This window comes from Poecile atricapillus, chromosome 2 (genome assembly GCF_030490865.1).
Source record: "Poecile atricapillus isolate bPoeAtr1 chromosome 2, bPoeAtr1.hap1, whole genome shotgun sequence".
NCBI lineage: Eukaryota > Metazoa > Chordata > Aves > Passeriformes > Paridae > Poecile > Poecile atricapillus.
In genome coordinates, this window is record NC_081250.1 from 66377214 (window position 1) to 66402916 (window position 25703).

At 42.6% G+C, this 25703-nt stretch overlaps 1 protein-coding gene across 5 annotated transcripts in view; it reads right to left on the reverse strand.

The window, feature by feature from the left end:
• DSP (desmoplakin) overlaps positions 1-25703 on the reverse strand; it is a 53215-nt gene that overhangs the window by 17809 nt on the left and 9703 nt on the right. Inside the window, exons 1-13 of one of the 5 annotated variants that reach the window (XM_058833224.1) lie at positions 22264-22751; positions 13321-13423; positions 11474-11622; positions 10956-11130; positions 8216-8344; positions 7023-7073; positions 5856-6017; positions 4819-4923; positions 3526-3621; positions 3187-3312; positions 2234-2386; positions 990-1144; positions 480-606 (exon numbers count right to left, since the gene is read on the reverse strand). In XM_058833224.1, coding sequence (XP_058689207.1) covers positions 480-606; positions 990-1144; positions 2234-2386; positions 3187-3312; positions 3526-3621; positions 4819-4923; positions 5856-6017; positions 7023-7073; positions 8216-8344; positions 10956-11130; positions 11474-11622; positions 13321-13423; positions 22264-22475 — 1743 coding nt within the window. In that variant the 5' untranslated portion in view covers positions 22476-22751. Of the gene's footprint in view, positions 1-479; positions 607-989; positions 1145-2233; positions 2387-3186; positions 3313-3525; positions 3622-4818; positions 4924-5855; positions 6018-7022; positions 7074-8215; positions 8345-10955; positions 11131-11473; positions 11623-13320; positions 13424-14162; positions 14304-22263; positions 22752-25703 lie in introns of those variants that run through there. The other 4 variants (XM_058833226.1, XM_058833225.1, XM_058833223.1 and 1 more) reach the window with 4 other exon arrangements.

A 25703-nucleotide genomic window follows, 5' to 3' on the forward strand; every position in this document is an offset into this window, starting at 1 on the left:
AAACTAATAAACCTACAAAAAACCCACAGTAATCACACTTTGGAATAAATCCTAACTAGGCTGCCTCTAAAAGTATGATGCTGAGTACCATCTGAGTTATTCAATCGCTGTTACCATCATTTCATACCTTAAGAGCAGTTTGAAATTCTACCTCTTACTCTGTTTATCCATGCCCTTGTACATTGGGAACAAGTACAGCAAGTATGTAATAAATTCTCTTAGCTAATCTTCCTGCTTATCTGCACTGTGTTTGAGTAGGAAAGCATTTTGTTTCTCCTTTAATAAAATTACAGCTTCTATATGTGTGAGGTTTTGTGCAACCTAGCAAAAGGAAGGCTCATGGTTTTGTAAAACATACATGTGCACAGGATACTGTGCACAGGATACTGCAGGGTCTGCTTGGGACAGCAGACATCAGGTCATGGACAGTCTGCATCAGGTCATCTCTGGTCTGCAGGAAAGGCCAACTGGTGTCTTACCTTGGCAATAGTCATGGCTCTGATTTTCTCAATGTCAATCATGCAGTAATGCCAGGACACCAGGCTCTTCATGTTGATATACAGCTGGTTCCACAAAGCTAAAATAGCTTCATAGTATTGCTCAATTCTGGCATGAGAGAAGAAAAATAGGCATGATCAAAATGCATCTGTCCTTGTAGCACAGCTACAAAACATCCCAAGAAACATCCACCAGATGTGGAGTGTGTTCAGGCTCATTCTCTACTTGAAAAAATCTTGGAAATTAATTTATACGTGACTTTCATTAGTACAGATGAGAAAAACCTCGTAGACATTAAAATTTAAAATTTCTAGGCCCCAACCTAGATCCCAGCAAGTTTCACTGAAGTGAGTTTCTTCAAGTCAAGGGTCTAGTCCTTAATACCCCACCTTTAGGGGCAGAATATATTCAGAATGTATTTTGTGACTGGTTGCTATTTTGAGTGAGCTCTAATCCCAGTGGCAAGTGTCCAAACTCGGGCAGAAACTCACTTGGAAGCAAGATCCACTGCCAGTGGATTGGGGGGTGGTATGATAAGACTGACAGACGGCACCAGCATATCCACTCCTCCAGGGCCGGTCACCAGCCACTTGCTGCGCTCATTGTTGTCCTTCAGGATACATTCATCTCCTTTGCGCACCGTTTTCTGTAAGGGATGCAGAATATCTTTCCTTAATTAAGTAACGTGGGGATTCCAGGAGAGACAGACAAGGAAGATAGTCCTAGATCACAGAAGCAGGAGTGCTTCCCAGCTGCTGGGCCTGGGTGTGCATCTCAGCTTCATATTGGGGCAGTAGATCGGTACAGATCAACCCCTTCTCCCTGAATCTGGTTTCCACGTAAAGAAAACCCAAAAAAGCCCAAGAGTGAGCCAGGGAACACTCTGAGGAGTTGCCAGTCTGGTGGATCATCAGACCTGGGGCTTGCCCCAACAAAGACTGAATGTGGACACAAGGCCTGGTAGGCTATGCGACCATGCATGGCTTTAAGCCAGTGAGCTGAAGGCATGAGGATATTTAGTGCTGCATCCATATTTGCAAAGGGACTGGGACTGAGTGTGGCAGAGCCAGATTCACCAGCTCCAAATGCCAGATATCCTGACACCAGGCAGCCACAGGTGTGGCCATGGTGCAGGAAAAAGCTCATAAGCAGAAAGCACATCTAAGTTTACTGTTAAGGAAAAAATACAGAAATAAACCCAAGCAGCCTCAGTACTGAGGAAGAAGAAAAAAAAAAAAAATCACCATTCATTTCATTGCTCATCCAGAAAAGAAATGGGAATACCAATGAATAACTATATTCCTGACTTTTGTTAGATGAATTGTTCACCTAAGGATCCTAAGGCACTGGAAAATTGAGCAATCACCAAAAAAAAAGGTGTGGATGCTGAGAGGCATCTGTACAACAATTTTAATCCTATTATCAACAAGTCTTTTATGTTCTAATTTGAAATATGAGTATTACTATTTAATACTATTTCTAGATTTTATATAATAGAATACTATTTAATAGATTGATTAATAATAGCAATTTTGACTAGATTTATTAACCAGTAAGAACCTACTTGTTTATTCATAATGGCAAGAAAGGCAGAGCTTCTTCTGTCAAAGAAATTCAAACTGATCAAAAGCAGATAAAGGGGTTACACCTATCAGCTCAATAGTTTGCTTACTAAGTAATTTGCAATGTTCTAGCTTACATGATGTTCATTCTCAGCCAAAAAGGGATACAATACCAGATCCTGTTTGTAGTCACACAGAGCCTTGAGGATAATGGGCTTGTTGCTTCGATAGTCTGGGTTACGTGGCTTCAGCTGAACAATCTTCCTGGATTTATTCACCAAACTTTGCACTTGCCTCTTGTATTCAAGAATTCTCTCTCGTTCATTCTGCAAAGATTAATTTTAGTTAAAAGTTTATTCTAAAAATAAAAGGCATCTAGTTCCTACTATTTTATTAAGAGCATGATACATCTGGAGTTTATAGTAGGGAGAACTTACTTTAGCTCAAATGGGATAAGTCTTTGGCCTACAATGTAAAACTTAAATTTTAAAAAGAGCAGAAAAACATCTAACTAAGTATCTTTCCAGCTCTGCAAAGATGCAAAGTTTGCAAAATTTGCACAGCAGATTTTCATACAGATATTCAATGTGGTTAAAGTGGTGTTTAAAAAACACAGGCATAAATTGAAAGAATCTAACTAAATGAATGCTAACAAAAAAAGGGAAGAATTACACTTTCAAACCTGACTTGATCAATTTTACACCACTGACCAATTTTTCTCCATCTTGGGACTGTAGTGCTTAATTCATGATAAGAAAACAAGCTAAAAAAGCTGACTTCTATCCTTTCAAAGAGACTACAATTATTGAGTGACATGATGAATCATTTATCAAATGCATTTATCCTTTGAGGCAAAATCTATTCTACCACCTAAATAAATACAAATAAAATAAAAAGTAATAAAAAGGAATAAAAGTATTCCTTTTTTTTTTTTTTCATTTGTTAGCATGTCAGAAACTTGGGAATTTGTTGGACTCATTCCAGACTTAAAAATATAATGGTCTCAGGTTCATACAGTAGTGTACTTATACATTGCAGTGCACTTGGTTTTACATTTGGTATCTAAAGAGGGTAGCTGATTTCCCAGAAAAGCAGAACATAACCTGTCAGGCAAGTGTGACAGTACCTCCAGCTCTTTGATCTGCTCCAGTAAAGTCTGCAGTGACATGCTCTTATCACAGATGAACTTCTTTCTGATAGAGTCTTGTAAGTTTTTCAGGTAGCACTCTGTGGCTTGGGCCTCTTCAAAGAACTGTGAGAGAAAAGTTGTGAATTTGGCTGTGTGTAGCTCTTAAAAATGTCTGCTAAAAATTTATGGACTCCTTTAATAAGAAATCCCAGTTCACCTCCAGCACAATGGTAGAATTTGTAACATGGCAACAGTGTGCTATGCAAAATAAATATATCTTTGATGGGATTCACACTCTTTTTAAAAGTAGCGTGAATTCTCCACATCACTACTCACCTGAAAGTAAGCTGCATTCTCCTTCAGATGGACATCGATACATTTGGTGATCTGAAGAATCCAGCTCCACTGAGTTTGCAATGTATCCATGTAGGCCTAAGGAAAACAGTAATATACACAATTCAGGCCACCACATTGATCTCTCTCCCACACCTAGACGCAAGCAAAATCATCTATGCTCCACACAAATACAAATGAAAAATCTGCTAAAACAAATCCATGCACACCAGAACAGTGTAATTCATGAAAATGGTTTCACAACTTCTAAGCACCCACCTAACTGAAATGAGTTAAATACCTGCTTGTGAGAAACAAAGAGAAATCTGTTCATGACCTGAATTTGTTTGATCAACATAAAGCCCCAGGTGTGTTAACAAAAAGGGGTAAAATGTGCAAACAGTAGTGCAAATAAAGTATTTCAGCTGCAAATGGTCACTTTCTCCTTTCAGAGAACACCTCCAAACATGATATTTTATGCTGGTTGTTTTTAGATTCAAAGTACTCAAGCAGCCATAATATATATTCTTTAAAAAAACTACACACAATTTTCATTTCACTGCTGGAGCTTAAAAGAATCTTTCCTTCAAGAGAGAAACTGACTACAGGAGAAATAGGATTTTACAGAATATGGTAACAGTTAACCAAGTAAACACACTGAAAGGCAGAAAGGATTATTTTATTTTTTTTTCCTTTTAGCTTCTTCAGTTGCTTCAGAGTTCTTATGCACTCTTGAAACTGCAACAGCTACAGCATTTCTTAATAAAATTAAGTCTTCCAAATTGTTGCAGCCTTTTCAACTAAAAAGTAAGTGTACACCAAGCTATGAAAGCAAAAGTATCTTTGCTAAGCTGTAGAAAGGCACTATGAATTTCAGCTGCAGAAAGTATTTGCACCTGTATAAAACATAAACCCTCAACAAAGGGCGTGGCTTTTTTCAAAACATGCTTACTAAGACGGCAGAACAGCAATGACATGCCTTCCTACCATAAATTCTGCTGCACTGTAGTCAGCCCAAAGGAGATATAGCAATCTCAACACACTCAGGTAACTCCCTAAGCTTAGAATTAATTTTTACTTACATCTATCACCATGCAGTTGTTAATGGCCAGGTTTGTAGAGGAAGGTAGTAACATTTATTAGAGCAGCTCATACATCTGGGTAAAATGGACATGATTTTGGGCAGGAAAACCCTTCTTGAGCCCAAATGCAGCACTTTGTACATGAACTTTCACTGAGAACTTTTCCCATGTAGTAACTAAAGGAACAAGTGAAATCACACAAAGTCTAACTCACCTCGATTTTGTCTGAAGCAGGATGCTGATTGAGCACTAGCTGGTCACTTTCTTGTTTTAGCTTGTTGAGTTCTTTTTCTTTAACCTCCAGTTCACTCATACGTTTCTAAATAACCAAAACACAGCATTAAACAAACTCCAAAGGTACACTGCACAGGATGACTTGCTTAAAATTTCCCAGATAGTTGTGATAATGTAAAACTCTCGCCTCTAACATAATAAAGTGCTTCCATTAGATGTACCGAAGTTAATTATTAAGACAGCAGAATCAAAGAAGGTGCAATCATCTCAATTCCAGTCTCTAGGCTTGCTGTTTCAGCAAGCAAAACACACAAAGTTCCACCTTTCTTAAGAATGATGGAAGCAAAAATGACTGCATCTTGCAACATCCAGAACAACTGAACTAAAGAAATAGGCATCTCCATAATACTGTGAACTTTCATTCCTTTTTCAGTTTGGCAATCAGCACCAATTTTAGCTAAACAAACACATGCTCCACTTCCCTACACACCCACAGACAACAAGGAGCAGGGCAAACTACGTCCCACTGCGCACGCACTGTGCTGCTGGCAGAACCATCAGAGGAAGAGAGCATAGCTCTACTTACTGGTGACAGATAATCAGGGCCAAATACAGGGACCTCTGACTCCTGCATTGTCCCAACAGGGAGAATTAAAACTGCTTGATTTAAGCCCCCTTAGTTCGGCATGCCAGCACAATGACTGTGTGCACAAGCTGTAGGTGATTGCTGGCCTGTAGTGGACTATACCAAGAAGGCCACATTCCAAGGTCAAAATAAACTATGGTAACTCACTGAGTGGGAGCAAAATCCTCCAAAAAATGTCCTGTCCTGACTCAAAAGTCATTACTCAAAAGTTATTACATAGTACTTTATTGGAAACAGTTGATAAAAGCTCCCAGGAACTTCAAAAGAGTGAAGAAACACCCCGTGATGAGTCTCTCCCAAGAGAGGCTGCTCCTCCCTGACTATTCCAAGAGAGGGTCAATGGAAAGCACGGGGAGGTTGAGCTATCTTACAGAGAAGGACTCCTGCTTCCTGGCAATATCAGTATTCCTGTCACTCCAGTCATAGAGGAGCTCCTCTTCCTCACAGTCATTGATCCACATGATCTCTCTGCTGGTGGCCTGGATGAGGTTCTGGAATTGGCGAAGCTGATCCATTCTCTCAAAGGAATATTTCTGCAAGGAAGTACAGAAATGAGATGGTATAAACACATAAATGCCTGAGCTGGGTGGAGAAAGGGAAGCCAATAGCACAGCATGGTTTTTTGGTTGTTTTTGTTTTTAATAAAATACCAGTAAAACCCACATGTCTGTAAAACCTGTTGGCAATGAACAGCGGATGTGCCTGGGTTTATCGAACCATGAAACCTCTTGGCAAGGGACAGTGGACAACGTGTCAGGATTTATAGAACAATGGGAACCCAATGTCAGCAGCTTCTCACAGTTATTTCAAGCACATGTGTAGCAGACATGTAGGCAGGCAAGCAGAAAAAGAAAAAAAAATGCATGGAGGGGAGTACAAGAAATGTCTGAATATTTAACATCACTTTTACTTGCATTTGCTGCTCATTCTTGATGTTATAGCATCATCTTATGCACAGTTGATGCTTCATGAAAAAATTCTTTGTCTTCATATCAAAACACACATCCTGTTGCTTGAAATCAGGTTGCCAGGAATCTGATTCTGATCCCAAGTGTTTAATAAACCATTTGCACAGGATTCTCACTGTGTTTCAGATGAAGATCCACAGCAGGGAAGATGCACAGCCCTACACAGAATTTGGTTCTAGTCCCACCTTTGAGTAATTTTTTAAGCTTCATATACAGCCAAATTTCATCACTACATTTACTCTCATTAAGGAAGTAGGATTCTACTCTTCACCTGCTTAGTGACCAACTCCCTTCACCAGGTGCAAACTAGAAACTTCCTTGTGTGAATAAGTCAATTACACACCAGGCAATGAATTCATCTCAAGTCCATGACTCAAAAAGAATCTTTCAGAAACTACAAAGCATTTTCATTTTCATTATTTTAAATAATTCTATTCAGCATTTCAGTGCTGAATAGAATTATTTAAATGTGCCTCTGTCACTCTGTCAAAACCTGAAGTGTCCCTTGGCAATCATGCAGGTGTTAATAAGGCAAACAGGGTCTAAGAAATGACCACATCCCATGCTTACCAGCAGGCCTTCATATTCTTCCTCCAGCTGATGAACAGCAGCCTTCTCCCGCTGGAACAGAGACAGCAAATACTTAGTGAGCCTTTTACAAGTTGCCTATTTGCTGGTATTTCCTTTACAGTGTCAATATCATAATAATAAGGTGGTAACTTGCAAATGCCTGCAGTAGACATCTGTCAATAGAAGATTTGCTCCCCTGGATGACTCAGGAAGTATAAAGCCAAGGCTTGGAAAAACTTACTATGCTCAGGGATGCTTAGTATACAACCAAGTCTGCACATAATCTGTAATACCAAAACAGCACTCAAAACTGGACTTCTTTCTGCACCAAACTCTTAGATCAGTCCTAGAGCTAGCTTTGGAGATTATGAACTAGTATAAATTACGATGTGAGCAGACAGCTCCAGTCTTCATCCTCATTTCTATGGTTGAGAACCTGCCCAGTCTTGGAACTGGTATTCCACAGGGCTGACTATCACATTTCCTATTTGAAGCAGGAGGGAAAAGGGAGAAAAATCCCTTTCACTCCTCAGGTTCAGGTTGAGAGATCAGGGCTCCAGAACAGACTACCTCTTCTTTAGATTGAGCTCTCTCCTCCCAATTAGGAGAAAAGCTGAATGGAAATTAAAAAAGCTTTGTCTCTCCTATACCTAACTGCTGGGCTAATAGGAGAGGAAGTTAATACTGCATTTTCAGTCACTTCAGTAGTCCAGTCACAAAATTCAGAGATCAAAAGAAGTCTCAGAGGAAAAATAAAGAAAAGTAGTATCAACACTTAAGAAAAGCTTAAATCGAAGCACAGAATTTGGTCATTTTTCACAGAAAAAAACCTGATGCAAGGCTGCATCTGAGCACCCACCTGATTCTTTCACCTTCTTGTTTAATATACTGAGACAGCAAATGAGAATAATCATTCTTAGTCGTTTGTCTCACAAATAATATGGCAATATTTATTTGCCAGCCTTGGTGCACAACAAAAAGCTAAATAGCTACTAAATTTTTATTTTAAAATTCCGAGGAAAGAAAGGAAGCACAAAATTATCCAGGAATTAAGAGCTGAAAGTTGCCATCATGACACCAGTCTTTTCTGAAGAGAGGATGAACTTTTCAACATTCCTTTTCTGTAGTGGAACACCAGTAAGCCAATGCTGTATACCTAGACCAAGCAATGTGTAAGGAAGGACAGTAATTACCAGATCTGTTTTGACTTTGTCCAGATGCCAACGATAGTCTCCGATGGCATTGTGAGTTCTCCTGTGCTCAGCAATTTGTTGTTCAATGGATGCTGCCTCAAACCCCCACTTTACTTGCTCCATTTCAACCTAGGAACAAGAAACAGGACTGGTACTTTCATTTCCAACGTTACTGCCTAAATTGGAGCATAAAGGAATTGAACTGAAGGAAACAGACTATACGGTAGAGAGTAAAACTGAAATAAAGAGAAGTTCAGGATAGGGGGTTACAGATTCTTTAAATTGCCAGCAATTAAACTGTGTGAGAGGCTCCCAAAGCAGAAGAAAGGAAAAACAGGAAAAATATTTCAGTTGTTTATAGTTACACTAGATGAAGCACACTCAGTAGTGTATTTTCATCTGGTTTACTTTGGTCCAAACTGTTATTTTATGTTCTACAGTAAAATTACTTTCTTATCACTCTGAAAACAAACCATGACTTTATCAAACAATGCTATTCATGCAATTCATGTAAAAATGCCCAGTTAAGTTCTATAGCCCAGTACACCAGACTTCCATTTTCATTTTGCTCACGTAAACTTCAACAACCTCAGTTAAATGCAGTCACGCTAAAAAAAAACTCCAGAAGATAAAATTAAATTATTAGAAAGCGTGTTGTTTGTCTTGCATTTTGGCAACATTCATTGTAGGATGCCAAGTGAAAATGTCTAGAAACAGCCTTGAAAAACAGTAATACACCAGCTAATCACTAACCCAAAGACTGATTGCAGTTCCTTGTTTCATTGTTTTCAAATACTAAAAGCCACCTAACTTTAAACTCATCTCCCCAAACTCCAAATCCTCTTTTATGCTGCAAAGACACACTACAGCTCTGTCTGAATGCCTGTCTGTGTACATGCCCAGTAAAGAAACAGGTATCCTAATCTTGGGTTGGGACTGAATTTGGTAATTACCAGCCTGGAGTCAGATCTCTATGAGTCAACAGATGACAATAAAGCCAGAACTCAAGCGTAGGGGTTCAAAGGCAGTGCTGAAAATGATCCAAGACTCTAAACCATTTTTCATTCAGCCATTTAAGTTAGAGGACTTTGACCCTTCTCGTTATATTTAAACAGTCTAAAGAGACTGTAGCAACAGTGGCAATCGTGGCTGGCTGCCATGTGCAAACAAAGGCTGTTGGGATTTCACTGCACTTTCCCCAGTTCTGCACTGGAAATTTGACCAGCCCTCTCTACCACCTGATTCTCCTGCCAGCAAACCATCCAGACAAAAACCAGAAAAACAGCAAAGAACTGCAGCTGCTCAGAACTTTTTCCCACATCTCTCACCACATTACTAGGGGAAACATTATCTTAGTCTCAATGTGAGCAAGTAATGGGACACAGCAAGGCACAATGGAAAGAAGCAAGTGGCAAGTTCAAAATAAATTTTCCCAGTGAGGTAAGTGCTTACTGGCCCCACCTGAGCTTTGCTGTAGGGATGAAGGCGAAGAGAGAGAGCCTTTTACTTTCACAGGAGGTTTAGTGTGGGAACACAGCTATGAAGCGCTTGCTTATGCTCCCTGTGTTTAGCGAGGGGTGTCTGAGCAGGGCGTCACATGGTGTCTTTGCGAGGTGCAGCCTGTTCACCATCTTTCATCACTGGAAGCATGCCCAGAGTCTGTCCAACATCACTCCTCAAGCCATGGCAGCTCTGACAATCAGCCTCCTCTCCCACAGCATGTGTAGAGCAATAATGTTGGCTGTTACTGTCCAGGCACAATGCTTATACACAGTGCCACTCAAAGAGTGCATCTCCACTTCCCCTTCCTCCTCTAAAGCATGCCACAATGAAAGACTAGAGTATAAGTAGCACTCACTTAAAAATACTGCAACTCTACAAAGCCCTACCCTCCTCATTTGGTTTCCATAAGAACCACCTGGCAAATGCCATATGCAGATAATAATGATAGAATCGCAAAGCAACAACCTAATAAAAAGAGAATAAAAAAAAATGCAATTTCAATTTACAAGGATTCTGCAAAGTGTGACTTCAGCCACCTTGTTCCATCCTCCCTACCTGTCTCTCAGAAAAGGCTGTCCAACCAGAAATTCACAACTTTCACTTCAACACACAACTTTCACCTCAGCACAAAAACAGTGTCTATTTTCCACTCCAGGTTACATCAGAAACAGCTGTGAATTGGTAAATTTATTCTCAGAATGCAACAAACAGTAGCTTCAGCACTTCTGTATACATTTCACCACTGACTTCTGAAAGCCTAGTCCCGTGGCAATCAGCTCTACCTCTCTGTGATAAAGGCAGACTAGAGGGGGAGAACAGCTGCAAAACACTGGACAATGGTTATATCTGTGAAAATTGTCCTGTCTGTGTAAAGGGTTAAAATAAATATGAATCAAAGGAAATCTGTGCAAGGAAGGAAGGAGGGAAATATTGAGCACAATAATCTCTAACACAAATATGCCTTTTGTCATGTTAACACCTGTGTTTCATTTAGCTTTCAAATCTAACTTCCACACCTTTTCCTCTGCAAGAGAAGACCCCAATCCATGTTTGTATCTCAGTGAGAATTCACTATGTGTACAATACTGGGAGGGAAAAAAGGGAACTTGGAATAGCATGCAAGCACTCATGTGTACCTTTACTTTTCTACTGGCATTTAAAACATTACTACATATGAGGTGACGTTCAGAAACAACACCAACTTTTAGCATTGTCCCTGGGTTTTGCACAGACTTACCTTCTGCTGCCTCATCCAGCTTAAACATTCACTTGTGACACGTTTCGTGTACTCATCCCAGCCTGAGCCACTCTGAGAGGAGAAGCAGCCACCGCCTTTGGAGCTGGCCCTCCTGGCACGGGGAACACTGATGGCTTTGTACAGGGCACGCATTTGCTCCTGGAGCTGAAGCAGCCTGAAAGGGAAGGAAACACTTAGTGTCTGCGAGCAAAACACCCAGAAAACACACAAACAATGCAATTTATCTCTCCTACTGGACCACCAACTATTCAAAACTAAATAGCACAGACTGTGGAAAAAAATATACTGACTAAGATTTAATGGAGACAACTAAGGTGTGAATTTCTATCAGAAATATATTACTGCAAGACCCTTCTCCATGTTAGTGTGAACCAAACAGATTTAGTCCCACCTTACTGATTTCTATTACATCCTGCAACACCAGGGAAGGTGAGCACTTGAGGTACCACAAACTTTTATCAGTCACATTCCCGACCCCAACCCTTCCCTGACAATACCTTTTCTGATACATGTCACAGGGCTGGCCCATCTGCCTCATCTCTCTGATCAGCCCATCCAGGATGTCCATTTGGTCATTCGCCTGTGCAAAACAATCTTCCAGATCCCTGTTCCCTCTGAGTGGGACACCATCTCCATATTTCAATTCCTAATGAAAAAAAAAAAAAGAGAATGGGAGATTAAATTAAATATTAATCATCTATAAGCTTCCTTTGGTTGTCTTAAAAGAGATGTGAGGACAGGTTGGATTTTTTTCAGGAAGCATGATAAGTTTCAACTGCCATGTCTCTGACTGCCAGTTTTAACTTAGCTAGCAAAGGATCCACAGTCACTGGAAAGTCCTTATTAAAATAAAATACAGAAGAAAATTATTAAAATGGAGTATCAAACAAAACTTTCCATAAATGAAACATAAGTTATGTTTCCATAAAACATCTTAATGTTTATTTCAGTGGAGCCCAGGCTTCACATGGTGTGCTAACTTCTTAAGACATTATGCGTTTGTGTTTAGAAGATGAGAAGGAAACACTAGTAGGAGATGGTAGATACTGTTCCTGATTTTCCACAAGGTTCCCTGAGGTTCTAGACTTCCCCCTCCTGCAAAAACACGAGCAGTACCGTCTGCCTGGGTCCAGGTCCATGCTCCATCACATTTGCATCCCACCTTATCACCCAAAGTCTAGGCAAATTCTCCATGCATCCTCTCAGTGCAGTTGGACCAGCATGATCATGGTCTTTCAACCAGGAAGATCAAATCAGGCTCTTTGACCTCATCCCACACTGACACAGCCATGATGAGCAACACACAATGCAGCTGTGACCTGATTTTGCAAATAAAATATTATGGACCTCATTGCTCTGTCCCTTAGAAAGAAAAGAAAGAAACAAAGCAAGCAATGCATGTTGTGGCACCAAGCTGGAGCTAAACATCTCTTTCTTTCAGCTTCACTGGAATAATATTAATCCTGAACAAAAGGCAGTATTTATTCTGGCATTGATTTTTATATAAACACGCTCACACGTCCTGTATCTCTGAAAAGGAAATGAACTCCTAACCACAGAGTTCATTTCTGAAAGAATTTTCTGTCCACAGAGGGTCCAAAAGTGCACATTAAATCGCATCTACTGCCAGAACTGAGAAAGCATTTCACATCTCAGTGGCCTCAACAGCAGGATGCACTCACCACCCTGCACCTCCTCTGGCTTCAGCAGGAACAGAAGACACCCCATGTTCGCCAGGAATGAATTTGGGATCAGTGAGTAACCCTCCCCCAGGCACTCTGGCTTTGTACCAGAGTAGCATACTGCAGAGATTATCTGTATGTATTTGAGCTGAAACAGCCAGGAAGACTTTAGTCTAGTTTCATTTACCTCTTTAGAAATCATCTGGAAAAATGAAATAGCGGTAATGAAGGTATTTCCTAAGGTGGCTCAGGTCCTTGTGGCCCTGAAAATGATGATAATATCCTACAGAACACACTAAGAGAGTGTAAGTAGCCATTAGCAGCAGGTGTTAACACTGACAGTGGTCCTGATCTAAAACTGAAAAATAAGATCCAGTAGAATCCGTTTGAGGGTGGGTTTTGTGTTTGTTTTTTTTTTTTTTTTTTAAATCAAGAAGACCCCTTTTATTAACCAGATGGATTTCAGTCAGTTTTACTGAACAGAGTGCAGTGGGAAGGACACCTAAGAGGGATGCATGATATTCCACTCCCTGTTTCCTCACACAAACAGCTGAAAGGGATAAAGGAGATGAAGTAGCAGAGCCTGTGAGTCCAGATAACAACACAGAATATGTATGTAATATTCATAATCACTTTGGATAAGAAGAACGAGAAGCACTCACAGGCTGTACTATGAGCTCAGCTCGCGTCAGGCAATCCGAACAGTTTTGCAAAAGCTCCTGGATGGTGTTCTGGCGTCTGGACATGGTACAGGTCCCATTCTGGCTGTTGTGAGGGAGAAGAAGAAGATGATGTAAATACAGAGCAATTGCGTGTTTTGAAGAAATACAAGAAACACAAATTCAGAACAGTTAAGAGAAGTTACACGGAATAATCCACCTCGTACAGGTTCACAGAGACACACACACACATTAACTGCACTGTGAATTTTTAATGACAATTCCAAGATGACAGAGCCACTTCATAGTCCTGCAACAGCAGTCATGGACTGACTTTGCCACAGGATAGAGTAGAATGTGGAAATTGGCATGCCATAAAGGAGAAAGTTTTTCTTCCTCTTCAGGTATCTGTGGCTTTGATAGACAAAACTTTGGCATCATTACAGTGAGAATAAATTATTCACAATCTTTGTTAAAGTCAATACATTAGAGCATAGCCTTTGTGTGATGTAATTGTTCATGTTATCACACCAGCCATCAAATGTCAGGGCACACAAGGAAAGCAGGATCCTCAGCTAGGCAAACACTGGAGCACACAAGTCCACACAAGTGTAAGAAAGGCCTTTTATCAGCAGAAATGTAAAAAGCTAGTGCAGTGTCTTAGGAATTCATTGCAAGATACACAAGCTACTACAAAAACAGATGTAGGGCCTGGAGTCAGAGGACATGCTTTCTTACAAATACATAAAGTGTGAATTTGGAGTCTCCAAGTAAAACTCCTGAACTGAAAACACTAGTGGGGGAAAAAAACAAGGCAGGTAACGGGGTTATTATTGTTGTCTTACACATAATCTACAGCATCCATACTGCCAGAATGTTGCCTTTTCCAGCATTTAGGATTCAGCCATCAAAGTGAGCCATTGTAGCTGGATGGGGGTGAGGTGCTTCAAGTGAGGAGCCATTCCATGGAGATGGGATCAGACATCCCAAGCAAGCCCAGGCGGCTCCTAAACCCAAACACTTGAAACTAAAATAAACCACTAACAGACAGTAGGAGCTAAGGTGTTTCCAAGCCTTGCCTGGTTTTCTAACTCCTGTGCTCACAGTAGGTAACCTTTTCCATTACAAATCACTGAAAAGACAAACATTCCTTACAACAGTAATACCAACAAGAGTACCAGTGTGAACCTGTCCAACTCAGAACCAGCAAGTAATATGGATTCAATGGAAATCTTTCCACTGACTCAAACAGGTTCTGACCATCCTTCAAAAAAGGAATTGTGACAATGAAAAAGCAGAACTGTCCTTGGCAAAATCACTGGACTGGTGAGAAATACTCAATATTTTTAAGAGCCCTTCTGCAGTATGCGCTTTTGATGCGCCAGCAGCCTGCCGTTCCCCTATCAGCTCATCTGGAACGAATAGAAAAGGTTTGAGCAACTTTTCAGCAGCTTCCCCCATACCAGGGAACAGACCCTCAGAGGAGTAGAGGCAAAACTACAGAGTCACTAGGTGACATAAAACAAGCTGTATACATGCAGCCCCCGGCTTGTACTGTGACCCTTTGGCTGCACAAACGCTGCACCCCACTGTGCTATGCACCCCTGTGTATCTTGGAAACGGCTTAAAGAGAACAATTATGAAAAATAACATATGGGCCTGATTTTGTGCCAGGCTTTGTGTCAGCTTCCTTTTCTAAATCATTCCTTCTCCTTAGGCATCACTGCTGTGTTTAGATGTAGAAATATCTGACTGCATCTGAAATTTACATTTAATTACACCCACAATTATTCTCGTGAATGAAACATAATAAAGAAGAGAGAGGAACCTTCTGAGCAATTTTCTCTTTTTAGAACATTGGAAGAGTATTTTTTCTTGAATCAATTCTTCCATCATGTTCTGGCAGCTACAAATGCTGGGTATCCATTAAAGCCAAATGAAGTATAGATGGTGACCAGATTTATAGTGTAACCAGTCAGTCTATCTCCAATGGCTTCAGTTTAACTTTGCTGAACTCAAAGACATTACTCCACCATGACAAGAGGTCTAAACAATAGCTATTATAGTTAACACGGCAAGAAATTGTGAAGAAAAGCTGTTTTCAAATAAATCAAATTATTAATTTAAAATATAGAGAAGCAGAAATACGAGCATTTTGTGTACATTCTAATGATGTTTGAATGCCACATTTACAATTATTGCCTAAATAATTAAAAAATTTGAAAACCTTAAAATGGCTAAATTTAGATGAAGAAAACTGTTTCAAAAGCAGGAGCAGAGGCCTTGAAATGAGAGGCTTAAGTACACCCTATCTATGTCTTCAAACATAGTAACAACAAGTTACTTGTTTACAGTTCACAGGGACCTTCACAAGAAGAAAGCAGCACATATTTAAGGCTCGCCAGTCCAGCAGATAAAGATATAACCAAAATAATGGCAGAAGCTAGAGCTAAACAAATTGAAAAGAGAAATTTTATTAATGCTTCCTTTGTTGTTAAAAATCTAACCAGTTTTGTGAGTGAAAAATACAGAGATAAATCCTATGATAACGTTAAAAAGGTCATGGCCTGTTAGAGGCACTGGCTTTCAAATCTGTCAGAAGACCAAATAGAGCGACATGGGCTTACTGGGGCACAATCAGAAAAAGCAGATGCCAGAATAGGAGCTGATGTTTGATGGCATAGCTCCACCAAGCCAACAGGAATCAAGAACTTCAACTCTGAAGGGGATTTAGCTGTACAAACATGCCCAAGGGCATAAACCAATCTCTGAACTTTAAAAATAAAAATACTTAGTAAGACAATACCTCAACAGACATATACTGATGTTGATACATGGGATGGCACTAGCACAATCTCACAGGGACACATCTTCAATACTTTTCACCCATGTGACAGGAAAGTACTTCATCAGCAGTTTCAAAGTCCTTCAGTATTATCTACCTCTTAATGAAGCCAACAGGCCTTTAATGGGGATAAGCAGATAAAAGCAGAAACTCCAGATTAATAAGACAACCAACCTTGAGGCAGTAAGAAACAGACTGCCAAAGTAAAACCATACCAAACGCAGAAAACACTGACCAATGAGGCAAACCCTGAACACGCTGGACAGCATCATAGCATGGAGGCAAGAACAAAGCTGAACTTTTAAAGTAAAAACATGTAACCTACATGCTACATAAAAATGTATTTATGTCCCTTAGAAAAATGTAGGATAACAACAGATATCACAGACAACACAGATTAAGTGGATTACTTTGCATGGTATTTTGGCAGCATCTCTCTTGTTTTGTCTGATTTTGTTTACATGAAACTGAACAAATTTAGAGTAACATTTGGTCATTGTAACATCTACTGCTGCTATGACAATTTGATTTAACTCTGACAGCATCTAAACCTCCAACCTATGAATGGGATCCTGTTGTATCCAACACTGTAGGCACACCATACAGTGAAAATATAAACAGATTTTTCCTTTGTTTTACTGCACCCCTGCAGATGCAGTGTATGTTATCAACCATTCCAGCAGAAATGGGAAGAACTGGAGGCCGGTCTTTTAGCAGGACTCATAACAAAAGAGTGGAGGGTCCACTACTAATAAATATATACATTTGCAATAACCTGACTATTTGCTGCTTTGGTTTTGTAAACCCTGCAGAACAGTGCTGAGTGAAACAGACTGGACTGCTTCAGACCTTAACTATGTATTTGTCCCTACAATTCATTTTAGACCATGACACTTATTTGGAAGGCAACTCATGAATTTCAAAAAGATCCTACTATGTAGAGCTCTTTATTAAAATAACTTAATGGTCATTAACTATTAAAGGAACAAAGGAAAACAAAAGGGGATAGCGTCTTTATTTTAAAATTATGAAAACACTTCAAAACACAGATGAATTGCTTTTGTTTGGGATGTTGAAATGTAGGCCTGTTGCTCTCCACTGTCAGAAAGCCCTAGGAAAGGCATAGCATGTCCCTGTCGTCATTCTCTTCAGGAGCCACCCTTTTCAGTGCATGTCAAGGCAGAACACATTGCTTCTTTGCTATACTACACTACCCTCCTGCTCTTCCTGAGAAATGAGAGGACAGCCCAACCCCTGCTGCCACTGGGATTTGGGCAGGATAGCAGCTCAGGCAACACCTCCCTGCTGGAATACACTCCAACTGAGCTAAATCCAGCCATTACTTTAGTGATGAATCCTCAATGTCTGAACCAGGATTTGTGTTTAACTGCTGAGCAGTACCCATGGTCCTTACAAGACCCCCAGCTCTACTGAGACAAGAAAGAACTATTCCTGCTTTTCCTAGAAGGGATTGAGAAACACGCTCAAGGCCATATGATGAGTTATGAGATTAGATATAGACATGTCAGAGGTGCCCACGTCCCCAGAACAGCAGGGCTGAGTACTGCCGGCACCAACTTATTCAAGCAGTCAAATAATCATCCCAAGTGATGCATTTCGAATAAACCAAATAACTTCTCTAAACACTGAGCTTGCACCCCCACAGGCCCACTGTGGGAGCTGATGTCATCACTGCAGAACCCAAGGGGCACGGAAGCTACCTCCTGCTTTCCCATCTGCCTCCTGTTGCTGCAAAACCTGCACACCCCCAGCACAAACGCTGGACCGTGGGGGCTGCTCTGGTGTCTGTCTTTGCTACTGCACACCCAGAGGCTGCTGAGTTGTCCAGGGTGTGATCAGTGCCCAGAGAAGCAGGGCAAAGGAGACACAGAAACAGATCCAGCAACTCTGAGGGGCCTTCCCACAGCTTCACAGCTCCCTAAAGATTTGGGAGCACAAAGAGGTTGCTCTTGTCCGGAAGGTACTATTTAAAACAAATTAGAAAAATCCTTGTTAGATTTTCCAAGCCCTTCACAAAAGTTCTAGCTTTTTTAAAATTCAAATATTTCATTTTGAAATATTTTTTATCCATTCAAAAAATGGAGGAAGCTTTAAAAGAAAGTCTTTTAGCAGATCCAGAATATTGAATGATTCCCATAACTCAAAAGGAGCAAAAAAAAACCACCAGCGCTTCTTTTTCTTCACACTTCCCATCCCCCTCCACACAAACTTGTTTGAACAAGCAAAAGATTCATAAAGGGATTACCTGGTATGCCCAGGGTAGGCAAGTCAGAAGAAAAACCTGACCTGGAATCTGCATTCCCAGCACAGAGCCTGCACATACCACCGCCCATCCGCCACCACCTGCCAGCTGGGTGTGTGTGCGCTGCAAAACGCAACGGCATAAAGGTGGTGAATCACGACATCCATAAGAATATAACCAGGAATTAAAATGCTACAGTCCAGCTTTCCCTCTCCCGCCTCAAAGAAGGTGAATACAAACTGTCAAACCATCAAGACTTCTCCCCATGTGTCTCTGCTGCTCTAACTGGGACCTGTTTTGGCACACCACAGCCTCACCAAACCAGTCCCATCTGCCAAGGGATGCACATAGACTGGGGTTTCCTCAGTCCCTCTGCATCTGGCACAATCAGGCTCTAAATAGCATCAAAAATGTGCAAAAATCCAGTAGTCACAAGTGAATTACTGAATTATTAGGACCCCCGAGGTTTAGTGCCTTCGCAGCAGGCAGGGTTTCACGAGGGATCATGCCACACCTGTTCACAGAAAGTCCTCATGCTTTTTCCCACTGGAATGAATCACCAGGAGCAGCAGAACAGTTCCCAAACGCCGTACCTGCCCCATGCAGTCAGATCTGCTGCCTCTCCCACCTTCACCTCTGGGAGAGGGGAGCCTGGACCAGGGAAATACACCTCGGCTGGAGAGCAGCCGCTCCAAACGCAGCAAGCCCCCTTCTCCTGCCAGGGGCTTTCACAGCTGCTCGTCGCCACGGAACAGAGCCCTGGGAAAGGAACAGCCTGAGTCTCTTCCCACGGCCTGGCAGCGTCCCCACTTCGCTGCCCGCCCGAGCAGGGCAGGTATTCCGCAGCAATTCACACACATTCCTCCCTCGCCGTCTGAGAGGCTCAAAGGACAAGTTACCACGCCAGCTCTACCAGCACTCAGCTTAGCCAGGACTCTACAGATCCTTGCAAGACCGACGGGAAAGTCAAAAGTGTGGCTTTGAGTCGGTTTTCTCCACGTTTACTTTGTTTCTTGGTTCCTCAAAGTAGTGTCAGGGCAGGGGAGGTAATTCTCTAACTCCTTTTCTAACTTGAAGCACAGAAGTTACATGAATCCTTAAGCAGAACTGTGTAAATTAATTTTCCCTAATCTCAGCAATGACAAATAAAACTGCAAAAGTTTGCATTTTTTTTTTTTCTTTTCTCTCATGGTTTATCAGAATTTCTATCTCCATAGCAAAGACATTGATAAATATTTGACTGATGAATTGGCAGTTTAGCAGCGTGTGAGTCACTGTCAAGCTGAGTATCTGTACTCCGGGCCAAGCTCATCCTGAGTTCCCAAGCCAGAAGAAACCGGGAATGTTGTAAAAGCACCTTGCTGAGCCCTAAGGGCAGGGAGCGTCTCATATTGCTCTGTGAGTAATGTAATACTCAGCACAGACTTGTTCGGCAGAATACGCCCCAAAACTTACAAGACTAGACCCTAACTTGAATCCTGCTGCATTTGAAAACTTAGGGTAGAGTGATCTTCCCCATGGAAAAAAGAAGCCTCCATTTTCTGAGTTCAGTAGATGCCACTAAGCTTTGGCACTGAAAATGTCAGGCTGAATGCAATTAATAAAACTAGCTCCATAGATGACAGTCCTGATCCAAATAGCACAGCATGCAGAGCATTTAGTGGATTTTCTGCACACAAACATGTGCAAAATCAGGCAAAACTTCTTTTTTCATTAACTGACAATAAACCACTTGTTCTGAGACACATCTTAATTCATATCAGCACTGCTTAAAAAAAACCTATGCAACTCAATAAGGTGGGAAACACACATAGTCTGTTGCAAAAAAATAGTTAAAAGTCTTTAGTATGGTCAGATTTTTTCACATTAAAAAAGTACGTAAACACCTACTATTTTTTTTTATCTCAATAATGATTGTCATTAGTTCCACTCAGAAGTCTCACAATAAAGTGAATAGGAAGCTTCATTGCAACCTCCTTTGCAAGACATACCTTCCCAGAAAGGAGATATGAATATTATGTTATAAAAAGCAAATGGAAGAATGTTGATATAAGGTTGTTAACCTCTTGATCAGGTCTGTCCTTTCCATTCTTGCTACAGCATCACTGAATGCTACAGAAAGAAGAGCCCAACAAACTATAGACTGGCTTAAAACATGTAACTATAACCAAAGAATGCTAAATTAAAGGAAAGCATTTCTCCTCTAGTGAAAGTCAGGAGTGATATGGAAATCACCCTAGTGAATCCAAATAGAGCTGCATCAGTGTAAAGTGAGGAAAAAGAGCATGGCCAGGAAGTAACATGCACTGCCATTCATTTTTCATGGCTGTCTCCTGTAAATAGTAAAGGTATTTGCAATGAAGCACCACTAGCAAAACAAATCCTCACACAGGCAGCACAGCAATGGCATTTTGGAGTCCTAGTGTGTGCACTCCCCAATGCTACAGTACTGAATTGTTCTTATCATATAGCAATAAATAGATATTTTCATACTACTGTATTGGTAACTGGATGTGCTCTAGCTGCAATTCATTGTAACTAACTTATCTATGCACGCAACAAACCAAAAGTCAAACAAAGAACTAAAACTAAGAACTGGGCAAAGTAATAAACAAAAAGTCCGTAGAATGCAAGTTTTGTCATTCATTCAGTGGTCCTCTAGCAACTGGTCTGACATACCTAAGCAGAGCACACTGTGCTTTCTAGGATAGCCCTAATTTTCTACGGCCACTAATAGATCTGTTTGATATAAAAGCCTTTTCTCATCTGCTGTTTATTTATTATGTACATTTAATTCTCACCCCTCTGCAATCTAATTGTGTACTATACATAAATCTAGGCCTTAAATGCTAACACAAAATACATGACAGGGCTTCTGCATCAATTCCTGAGTCAGTGGCATCCATAATTAGACCAAATAGACATAACAGAGCCATTCCACACACAGAAACCAGTCATCACCAGCTGTGCTTTGCGATGGTGCTGTACCATGCACCAGCACTGCTTCCTTCAGTGACTGTAACTGTTGCCTGCTTTCAGTCCTGTGAACTCCCAGACAAGGAGGTAAATGGAGAAGTCTTCAATGTTTATTGCACTCTGCAGAAGGTCCTTGTCAGACTTGATGTGCACAGATTGCTGCATCCATGAGAACAGGCATTCCCCAAGCCAGGATTCACAAGCCTGGCACTCTGCCTACAAGATCTTGACTGTGCTCACAGCACCAGGGCAAGTGGAAAGTTAGAAAGGTAAGAGGTGAGGAGAGCAGACCGATGTTGCTTGTGATGTATCTCTGCCCCCTGCCACCAAATGTCAGGGATTGCTCTGTAAAAGATCACGGCTTAAACTCCAAGGCCGCACACAAACTAGAAACAAACTCAAAAACTAACAAGAGAACATTTCCCACTAGTTAAAATGGTTTTATAGCCCTAGCCATGCAACTAGTTGGGGAAGGCAGAGCCTGGGTGTATGGGGTATAAAGCAATTCGCTTCAGTTCAGCTTGTTTTGCGTCACTGAGCAGAGTGGGGGTTTATCAGCACGGAACTGCTGGGTCAACACAGCCGGCACAGACCCATTTACAGCCCTCGGTGCAAATGGGAATCGTGTTTTTTAGTCCTGCTACTCTCTTCAAGGAGAGTCAACACCAGCAGCGGTTTTTGAAAAGTGAGTTCTTCGCTTGCATTTAAAAGCCTTTTAGAAGTTAAGACGCCTCAGGGAGGAACAGGAAAAAGAAACTTTCGAGCTCGCACCTAGGGAATCCCACCGCGAGCGGGCTCACGGCAGCTGTCCGAAGGTGGCCCCGAGGGAGCGGGGCCGGGGGCCGGCTGGACCCGCACCTACCCGTATCCGTCGGAGGCGTAGTCCCCCCCGTAGGTCTTCTGGTAGTAGTAGGTCTTGTGGGTGTGAGTGGTGGTGCCGCCGCCGCCGCCGCCGCCGCCGCCGCCCCCCACGACATGGGAGCTCATCTCGTAGCGCAGGTCGGTGCCCGACTCTGCCCTGGCCATCCGGCCCAGGGTGTTGATGCGCGGGTGGGACCCGCCGTTGATGCTCATGGCAGCGGGGGAGCCGCCCGGGGCCACGCGGGGCGAGGGGCAAAGCGACCGGGACACCGAGCCGGACCCGACGGCAGGAAAGGCATTCACGGCCGGCAGCGCCCGCCGCGGTGCCGCCGCTCCCTCGCAGTCGGCCGAGGGCCGGGGAAGGGCCGGGAGCCGGGGATCGGGGCGGCCCGCAGGTGAGGGCAGGTGAGGGCAGGGCAGGAGCGCGCTGTGGAGCCGGGCGGGCGGCGAGGGCTGCTGGCGGCGGCGGCAAGAGCGGAGGTCCCGTCCCGTCCCCTCCCCGCCGGCAGAGGAAAGGCGAGGCCACACCTTTCCGTGGTGGTTTTAAGCGGCGCTCCTGGGCGTGGAGCCGCGCCTCGCCTGCGTCCTCCGCTCCTCCTCAGCGGCCGCCCCGGGTTCCTCCGCGGCCCTGGCCCCCCGCCCGCCGCCGTGTCGCTCCCCGGTGGCCGCCGGGCACCGCACGGCCTCTGTCACCGTCGCACCGGTGTTTCCACCACCTTTCCCGGTGCGTGTGCTGTCCTCGGGAGTCGCCAGCGGAGGCTGGAGCCCGCTGGAACCTTCCTCCCGACCTGTACAGTGTTTGCGGGCTGGCGCTTGCCTGGAGCTGCGGCCGAAGCCGCGGGGCGGGGGGCGGCTCGCCCGACGGCTGGGGAACATGGACGGGGCCAGCGTGCCCTGGGCACCAAACATCTTCGTGCCTCTCCGGAAAGAGCCCGGCACCTGAGCAAGGCAGCGCTGGCCAAATCGGCACCACTCCGTCGAGGATGGCTCTGGTCCGCTGGCAGCTGCCCTCTGCCCTGCGCATCACAGGGTGGCGATACACTTCGGGAAAACGACGTGCGTGTTTCATCAATTCCAAAATACACAGAGTCACACGTTCAGGAGGGCTTTGGGCACTCCAAGCCCAGTGCATTTATGAAACAGGGCTGGAACTTGTGCCTCAGTGCGTGAATGTTGGGCTAGTGCCATGCGCTGGCTACATTTGTGCCTGAGAAAGAATATACTCAGAAACAGGCATTTAAACTTGTCTTTTCTCCTCAGATTTTCTTGATTCCCGCCTTCTGGTGCTCTGAAAGTTGTGTTTAATTTTCAAATAGGCTGTATCTTAGGAGACAAGCTCATTTTAACACATTCATGCGTGTAGAGGGTGTCGGCAAAGGCAGTTTGCTGTAGGATGCCCAGAGGGGCCTTTGTTGCCAGCCGGTGACCATCGGATTAGTCTCAAGTGTCAACTGAGCACCGTATCCCATCTAGTCTCAGTGGCACTGCCTCAGCTGGTCTGGCCACTCGTCCATTTGTGGGAAAACAAAGATGGCCAGGTTTTTAGAAGCAGCAGCCACTCATGAATAACCGTGCCAGGCTTTTCTGAAGTGATCCTGAGGCTTTCACCCCGGCGTGTAGTACATGAGCCAGCCGTATCAGCCACCTGATGCTCTGCGACAGCACGCCTGCTGGAAGGTTTTTAAACTTGTGTGAGATTACAAGCAGCCCACACCATGCATAAATTCTTGGGCCTGTTTCTGTCTTTTCTGCACTCCTCGTTTCCCTGGCATTTCAAATCCAAGTGATAGGTCATGGGACAGTAAGTAACAACTAGGTAAACATAGCAAAGGACAAGACTTCCTAAACTATTCTAAAGAAAACCAAACAAGTGCAGTTCTCCACAGTGCCATTGAAACTGCTGGGACTCTGTGGGAGCACCATGGCACAGGTGACATGAGAATCTGCCCTGCTGCTGGAGGTGATGGGCGAAGTGCGGCGTAGAGGAGGCATAAGAGCTCCTCCAAGCAAACGTGGGCTTGCTTGCTCCTGAAGGGCATCCTGGTGGCACTGCCCGGAGCTGTAAAGAGCACTATGAAGAGGCAGAATGCAAGGTGGCTTATTATATGTGAAGTCATACAGTGACTTTTATATTGTAATATATATGCTGTATTATATGTAATGTGAATCATTACATATGAGTGCAAATATATATGTATGCAGACATACATATATATTTGTGTAAATATGTGGATTTGGGATGCTGTTTTGAATACAGATTACATCTGCACGATTGGATGGTTTGGCATTACATTTCAAAGCCATAAGGGAGCAGAATACAAAATAAGGATGAGTAAGAAAAACAAATATAGAGGCTTAATGCTGTAAAGAAGGAAGGAAAAAAGTAGAAAACAGATGTAGAATAGGTAGGAAATGCAGAATGAGGGAAACTTGAACTTTATGCTTTGATACTCCAGTTCAAACTTTTTGAAACATAAATACAGATCTCTGAATCAGTACCACCAATATACATAAAAGTCAGATTTTTGCATGGTGGTGTATCAAGCCAGGAATTTGTATTTAGACATACAAACATAAAGCTTTTTCTTTTTTGTTTTTTTTTTTTTCCCAGCAAGTCCCTTTGAAAGCTGTCCATTTATACTTATGCATATTTAGAGATCCAAAAGTATTACACTGATTTGAGGTTCTTGCTCAGTTTTAGCGCCACCTCCAATCAGCCTCACCCTTCAGCTTGGACTGGTGTGCCAGCTCAGTGAGACACACCATTATCTGTGATGGAGACAGAGTGTGTGAGATACACCCAGAGGCCTGGATGAGTCACTGCTACCCGGACAGGTAGAAAAAAGTCCTTAAATACTTAAATAATGACTGGGTTCTGGTGGTCCTAATTGCACAGTTAGCCCCACTGAAATGAGGACAAGAGGATAAGACTGAGATGATACTTTGAGCAGCACAGTTCTCCTATCTTGAATGTTTTAATACATAGAGAAAGTAAAGAAATAGATACAAATAATTAAATTTGCTGAAACAGTCAGTGTTTCTTGGGTGCTTACCCTAGCTGGACTCAGTTATCTTGAAGTCACATAGGTATTGCTTGAAATTCATCTAAATGCATGGAAATATCAGTGTAATAGCTGGATGATCTCACTTAAACCTTGCTCTGCTATTCCTAGAAAGGCCCAGTCCTGATATACCTAAGGCCACATCCTAAGTTCCTTGACTTTCTTTGGCATCAAGGAGTTTTTGAGTGCAAATGGCCAGTAAACTGCAAACTGCAGTCTCATAGTGTCCCTCCCCATGGCAGTGGGGATGTAAGTAGATGATCTATAGGGTCCCTTCCCACTCAAACCAAACCACAATTTTCCTCCCAAGGAAAACTACATGCAGGAGAGAATAAAATGTGGTAATTTGGTGTTTATAGCTCATCTCCTTTAGCAGAGT